Consider the following 7550-nt stretch of genomic DNA (forward strand, 5'->3'; position numbering starts at 1 on the left):
GTGTGGTAGCGGAGACTGATGGGGACACAGCCTAGGGGGCCCATGCGATGTCTGCTTTCTGGCATTGTTGCCTGTCCGCGATCGCATTTTGGGCTCTCTACTCTGACAGCTTGCCTGACAGTGCGTGGCCCTTGCCCCTCTCGTTGCCTTACTGTGCCGTTCTTTACTATTCCGTTCTGTTCTAGTGTGTAATAATGGTCCTAGTGGACCGCTGGTTGGCTTTGATGTCAATCCGAGGTTTCCTTCGGGTTCACTCCATTATTACTTCCCTTGCTTTTTCTGTTACTACTTCCCTTTTTGTTGTTGAATGGTGTGAAAGAGGAGAAGGGAGCCCCAGCCTCGCTCCCCTCTGTGATCCTCTGCATCGACGGGACTCCATTGGTTTCCCGTTTTTGGGTGTTTGCTGTGGAGTCCCATTTTCTGATAGTTGTTTGGATCTCCATGGTTCCCCTTTCATTCTCTTTCGTTGTCATCGCCTAATCTCCATGGATTCACGTCTGTGAGGAATGCTGCTATCTTTTTTGGTTCTAATAGTTTTACTTCATCGGGGTTGATGATGAATTGTTCCAGGTGTCTACTTCTTTTCATCATTAATCTTGGACATTCGCATAGGATGTGTGTCGTTGTTTCGGGTGCTTCTCCACATTGATTGCAGACATTGTTGGGGCATTTACCTATTTTATTTAGGTACGCCTTTAAGGAGGCGTGTCCTGCCAGTATGCTTATTACATTCCTAGCGTCTTCTTTACTTAGGTTAAGTATCTGTCTACTTCTCTTGTTGTTGTTTGTTTCGGTGCCGAGCAGTGTCTTGGCTTGCTCGCACCCTTGCGTTTCCTCCCATTTTCTCTTCTTCATGGTGTTTCTTAGTTTCTCGATCTCTATCGTGTAAGCTGTTTCTGGTAATGGGATAATCGGCTCTGGGCCTATTGGGGGTTCGTCGGAGCCCCTGTTGGCTAGTCTATCGGCTCTTTCATTGCCTATTATGCCATTATGTTCCGGTACCCATTGAATTTTTACTTTATTGTTTCTAGCGAGTGTGTTCACAATCTTGTTTTACATTTTATGGTAATTCTTGATGTTATCTCTGCTTTGTTTAGTGTTTTGATAGCCGCTTGGCTGTCGGTACATATGATTATTCTTCTGTTATTTGTATCGAGGTTGATCATTTCTTGTGTGCATTCAGAGATGGCTATAACTTCGGCTTGGTATACCGTCCTGTATTTTCCAAGTTGTTTGAAGCCTTCGCTAGTCATTCCTTTCCCGCAGTACCAGCCTGCGCCGGAAAGGTTATCTTTTCTAGAACCGTCAGTGTACCACACTATGTCGTTTTCATTGTGTAGTTTGGTGGTGTTCCATGCTTCTAGGTTGTCTATTCTTGTTTCGTATCTTTTTTCGAAGATGTGTTCTGTTATTAATCTATCTTTCGGCATCAAGTACATTTCTTTTATGGTTTCATTGCCATTTTGCTCTATAACTTGGCTGCGGCCCGTTCCTATGTCTTCCCAATGACCCCAGCCATGCAGTCTCATGGCTGTTTTCATTTCTAGTTCTTTGACTTTGATGTCTAAGCTGAAGAACTGAAAGAACTGTTAGCTATTGCCTCTAGGGCTCTTGTTGGCGTTGTCTTAAGTGAACCGAAGGTTCTTTTCGGGGCAGTGCCCTGTATGCTGTCTAATTTAGTAGTGGCTGTTATCATATTCGAGGTTTGCCACCATACGATGTTGCCGAAGTTTATTCTTGGTAGGTTCAAATTCTTTTTGGCTGCAGCTACTTTGGTGAAGACGTGTTCTTTCCACGTTAAATTTTCGTTTATGAAACGAAATCCAGGTATTTCACTTCCAGGTATTTCACTTTCCTGGTGAGATTCGATTTCTTATTGGCTAATTCTAGCACGCCTAGGGGGGGGCCCCCCCCCCTTTTTATTTTCCTGGTCACCATCATGGTTTCCATCTTATCTGGATTGACGGATAATCCTACGGATTCGCACCAGCCTTGGATCTGATTTCCGTCATGTACTTCCCTTTGGCCATAAAGACCACATCGTCCGCATACGCCATTACTTTAACGTCGTTATCTTCGAGTGCGTACAAAAGGCTGTCTACCGCTATGCACCATAGTAATGGTGATAAGATGCCGCCTTGTGGGCAGCCTCTTTGGACGGTATCTTGAATCGTTGTTACACCTCTGCTGCTAATCAATTTGCGGTTCTATAGCATATGTCTGATCCATTTTATCAGGCATGTTTCGACGCCGAATTCGTGTAGGGCTTGGATCATCACTTCTGTGGGGGTGCAGTTGAAGGCACCCTCTATGTCAATGAAACATGCCACTACTATTTCTTTGTCTTTGATGGCTGTTTCCATGTAGTTTACAATCTTATGAAGGGGTTTTATCGTTAGATTAACACTCTTGATGTGTCTGTCAACTAGTCTTTCGGTGAGTTTGAGGGTAGTTGACATTAGGCAAATCGATCTAAACGCTTTTGGTGTTGTATAGTCGTTCTTGCCTGGTTTCGGTAGGAATACCACTTTTGTACCTTGCCAACTATTTGGTATAATGCCTAGAGATAGGCTTGCTCTGATTATTTTTAGCAGATACCTGCTTTCTTCTTCGTTTGTGGCCATCATCTTCAGGGTTTTTGGGTAGATCCCATCTGGGCCTGGAGCTTTATAAGGCTGAAAGGAGTTTATTGCCCATTTTAGCTTTTCAGCGTTTATAATTTTGTTGGCCGTGGCCCAGTCAGCTTGTTGTTGGGGATTCGTTGAGTTGATGCTGTTTGTGTTCGTTTCATAGAACCCGGGGAAGTGAGTTCTCATTAACGTTAAAATTATCTCTTCGTTGTTGTTTGTATATTCGTCTTCATCGTTTTTCAAAGTGCCCAGTGCTTCGTGGGGCCTGATCTCTAGTAATTTGTATAATCTTACCGTTTCTTTGTAAGCTAGAATTACTTGACAAGGCTGGCTTCTCCTTATTTGTGGTGGTTGTTAATCCAGACCTAATCCGGACCTAGGTCTTTCTTTCTTTTATATTATTTCTAAATTTTATTTTATAGTTTACTTTGTTTACGGATTAACAGGCCTAATTAGTTTAGTGGGAACACGGCTTTGGAGATATCAGGGTAACATCAAATTTGAATATTGATGGGTAGGTGGATTTGTCATGATGTTTTGTAATCTATTCGCGTGTGGAGTAGTTGGTGATTGGGTATTTGAGCCCGGGGTTCTGTATTTGTTTATTTCTTGGTTAGGTTTATTTAGTTTTGTATTGAGAGTAATTTGCCTCTCTTAGGTTTTAATTAGCTAGGTGCGATCAATCATTATGGGGTGCAGTTTTATTGTTATAGAGTGGACTCATGCCCTTGGATGTCTGTAGGTAGGTTTTTATATTTGATTTCGATTTGAGGATTGGTTGGTTTCGATTGTCTATGTCTTTATTGAGCTGTTTACTTCATTTAAGGATCGCTCTGGTCATGGGGCGTGGATTTCAGTTAGAAGAGGTACTGTGAGTGTTAGACTTGCGTCTGTGTTGTGGAGCAGAGTAATGATTCATTATAGGGATTGTTCGGGCAATCTCCATAACGAAGACTAGTTATTGTTGAGGAAGGTTGGGTAGAGTGAATAATGGGGTTAAATTTGGTGGAGTGGTTGAGTTGGTTTTTATGGATGGGGGGATTTGTTTACTAAGGTTGTGGTTTGGGTATTTTTATTTGTTTCCTTCGAGGATTTTTATTTGGTTATGGACTTAGATGACTCAATGAGATCGTTTTGTTGAGGGTGTAAGGGTACTATGGATTTGTTTGTAGGGTGTTTGGAGTTTTGGTGTATTGCTGGGTTAAGTATATAGGAGACCATTTTGAGTTGAGGATTTTTTTCTTTCTTTTTCTTTTTCCGTTTCTTATAGTTGGAAGATATTCAATTGGGTTGTTTGCAGTGGTTTGTTTTTCTTCGTTTTGGTTAATTGGATGTATAGAGTTTTTGTTATGTGTTTTCAAGTTATTTTGTTATTAGGGAGTGTCATTTTATTGTTGTAGGGTTAACTAATGCCCAGAGGTGTATAGGGTAGGTTTTTTGCAATGCTCACGAGTTATGGGCTGATTAATATGATTGGTCTGTATATTTATTGGATTGATTGACCCATTTTGGGAAATTAGAGAGTCCCATAGATCGAGAGATTGAGTTAATGGTGGTATTTGTGAATGTTAGTTTTGTATTTATATTATGTGTTAAGTTAGTGATTTCGTTATAGGAACTGTTAATATAATCTCAGTGTCAGAGGTTGGTTATCGTTGAGAGGGGTTGGTTCTGGTGGATGATTGGGTTGGGTTTTGGAGTGATTAGGTTTAGTTTAAGTGGGTGGGGGTGGAGTTTATCATTAGGGTATTGGTTCATGTGTTTTTGTTTTTTAATTTATTTTTTTGGTGATTTTATTTTGTTTATGGGTTGTCTGGTTGCATAGTTTAGTGTGAGCATGATATTGGGGTGTTGGGGTGGTTTAAGAGGTAGGAAAGGTAAACTCTCCTTCAAGTTTATTACTGTGTGTTGTTTATGTTGTAGATTATAGTGTCTTATTTAGTTATGTGGATAACAGTAATGGTAGTTAATCGTTTGGATAGGGAGTACTTTGCTTATTTATTTCTTGATTAGAAGTTATTCAGTTGTGTTCCTAGCAGTGGTTTGTCTTTTCGAGTTTAGTTAGTTAAGTATAGTGGATTGTCTAGTTATTATAAAGTGCCATTTCTTTGTTATATGCTACCTGGTATCTAGCGTTGTATGGATTGAGCTTTATCTTTAGTTACGAGCCAGGATTTGTCATTAGAGCTTGATTGTGTTTCAGGAGGCATGACTGTGTTACGCTATCACGTGAACTTAGCTTCATGGCATGTAGCGTCACAACGCGGAATAGCTTAAACACTACCGCATGTAGTATATATTTATATTCAAATTAGGAGCGGAATCCATATGGATTAACACATTGAATCAACGAACCACCACGTACATTGTTAAAACATTACACGTGGGTGATCAAGCGTGGGAAAGTTGAAAGTCAGGAGAGAAAAGGGAACGTTCGCTGAAAATACTTGATAGATTCATTATAGGCCGTGTCGAATCGCCGTTTCCGTTGGAATGCATTTCTTTAGAATTCGAGTCGAGTTAGCTTTTGTTCAAGCTCGTAAGATCCTTGAAAATAGCAGACTCGCGCTATACCTCGGTTCGCGTTTCCGGCGACTTCTTCAAGGGGGTAATAAATTTCCTTAAGGATTGCTGTGTCTCGCTGGCGCGTTTTCTCTCTCTCTCTCTCTAGACCTCCGCGTTTTCCCTTTTCACATGTAGTCCTGCACAATCATGGCCGCGCGACTCCCATCTCCACCCGACTCGGGGGTGGACCCAAGATCGATGAAGATCACCGATAGAAGGAGTAGGGCGCAACCCCCAATTGGACCAGGACAACTCGAAGGGAGGATCGGGAATCTTCCGGAGAAGGGAGAGAAGCAGCAGATCGAGCGAGGATTTTTCCAGAGAGATCAATCGTAATCGAATCTCTGGTAACGAACTACGAAACGATTTAAACCAAACGAGTCGACTGAATAAACGTCTTTGCTTTTTCCTAAAAATATTTCGAATTTTTATTTCATGCGCCTCTCCGGGCAGAGCAGTTCAGCGCTCCACGGGCACCTTACCCACGTCAGAAAATTCCCTATCACCGCACGACGCGTTCCGCAATAACTGTTTATGGTGAGGGGAGCTAGGTATCTGGACTAGTAGTTGGTTTGGAATGGGATATGTGTTATTTGTTCTGTAGTTAAGTTATATTGTGTTCTTAGATCTTTATTGATTATTAAGGGTGTAGGAGACCCAGCAAAACTCCGAGTTGACTTCAGCGACAGTTGCGGAGAAAGTAGGAAGCTCTGGGACAAGGATAGATAGATCCTTGTTTCTCTAATGATGCTGTGACAGAGAGGGAGATACATCAATCAGAGGAGAGACAAAGACAGAATGATGTCAAACGTTTGCAATTTTCCAAACAGTTATTGTAATTTTATGAGGCGAGGAAGCGACCTTTCCGGCTGATTTTTTTTTTTAACTGTTCCTTATAAAATACCGTTGCGGGGAACAGTTACACATTTTGCAATTCGCTTTTGAAACGTGCTAAAAATACGTTTAAAAACAAGAAATTTTTTGTGGGTCTTTTTCCAAAAATCTGTAACTGTCCCCCGCAACAGCATTTTACAAGGAACAGTTTGAAAAAAAATCAGCCAAAAAGGTTGCTTCCTCACCTCATAAAATTACATTGGTGGTGTCGCTACGATTGAGACGATTCATATGCCAACATGGCTGCCTCAATATCGTGCTTTCCACCGCAGCGCTGTCGTCGTCTTCCTTTCTGTTACCATGTCGACCATCTAAACACCCTTTTCGACTTGGTTCGCAGATATCGTAGTCGGGCCGGGTTATTTCGCGCACGCGCAGCGAACATAGCATCAATGAAGTATACGCACGACTAAAAAGGTGTATCTTAATTACCCCTGCATAATTTTACAAATATATTTATGATTTATGGACAAATGTAGGACAATATATAAAGACAATATATAATTATAGACAATATATAAATAATAAGAACAAATATATTCATGATTTCGCACTCATAGCCACAATAGCCATAGCACCCCACACCTGTTACCCTGGATACGACGGTCATTCTGGCAGTACATGGGCGAAAAAACTTGGCCTGGCTGGTATCACTGATCGTAGTATCGTACATAAGATATCGCTAGTTCGATCCCAAACTGCTGTGTATTTTTTTTATTCTTATTTTATACTTTTTAGAGAAAGAATATTTATTAACATAAATTAAGAAAAAAAATATTTTTTTAAAAATAAATTATTTAAATAGGTAAATAAACAATTTATTCTGGCATACATAAATTACCCGTTCAAGAACGCATATTTTAATCCTTAGCATCACGATCAAGCGGCGAGACCAAACAGCGATGAGTCTCTGCTAAATAGAAAGCTTCATATTGTTTTGAAAGAGGTGAAGAGGGACTGTAAGGTTTGCTATGGCCGTAATAAACCTGGCGTCAGGCGAGAAACCTCATATTATTATGATACATGCCCTAACAAACTGAGAATCCATCTCGGGGATTGTTTTGTAAAATATCATACAAAAACTAAATACGAAGTAAAATATTTAACAGATTTTGTTTTATATGTTGTAAGTTTGCCTAACAATTTGGTACAGACCTTCTTTATCGAAAAATATTTCTTCCGTGTTTCGACTTTTTTTTTAGATAGGCCCCCGTTTTTGAAGAAATCGAGATCAATCTATACCATGTGTACCAGTGTACCATGAATATCTGTGCCTTTACCTTGTTTTCCAAGCGAATGGCGTGGTCAAGCGGTTAAGGTGGCGGACTGTGGCTCCGCTGTCCCGTGTTCGATTCCTGAATGTGTTGTACTTTCTTTTTGTGTAAGTTTAAATATTTTTATACTATAATTATTGTAATATTTATCGTGGTAAAATAAAAATCATTTAAAAGCATATTAGTT

At 40.5% G+C, this 7550-nt stretch overlaps 1 protein-coding gene across 1 annotated transcript; it reads right to left on the reverse strand.

Moving 5' to 3' along the window:
• Window positions 1-453: 453 nt before the first annotated feature.
• On the reverse strand, window positions 454-1541 carry LOC128882772 (uncharacterized). The gene is made up of 2 exons (XM_054134501.1): window positions 1058-1541; window positions 454-977 (listed from the first exon to the last, which is right to left on the reverse strand). The coding sequence occupies exons 1-2, from the start codon at window positions 1539-1541 to the stop codon at window positions 454-456; spliced, it is 1008 nt and encodes a 335-aa protein (XP_053990476.1).
• Between the last annotated feature and the right edge of the window lie 6009 nt (window positions 1542-7550).

The sequence above is a fragment of the Hylaeus volcanicus genome, unplaced genomic scaffold, assembly GCF_026283585.1.
Source record: "Hylaeus volcanicus isolate JK05 unplaced genomic scaffold, UHH_iyHylVolc1.0_haploid 12182, whole genome shotgun sequence".
Lineage (NCBI taxonomy): Eukaryota > Metazoa > Arthropoda > Insecta > Hymenoptera > Colletidae > Hylaeus > Hylaeus volcanicus.

Coding starts and splice junctions, on each gene's coding strand:
- LOC128882772 (XM_054134501.1), bottom strand. CDS start 1,541: ATGAAAACAGCCATGAGACTGCATGGCTGGGGTCATTGGGAAGACATA. Junction 978..1,057: donor ATCAAGAATTACCATAAAAT/GTAAAACAAGAT, acceptor ATGGCATAATAG/GCAATGAAAGAGCCGATAGA.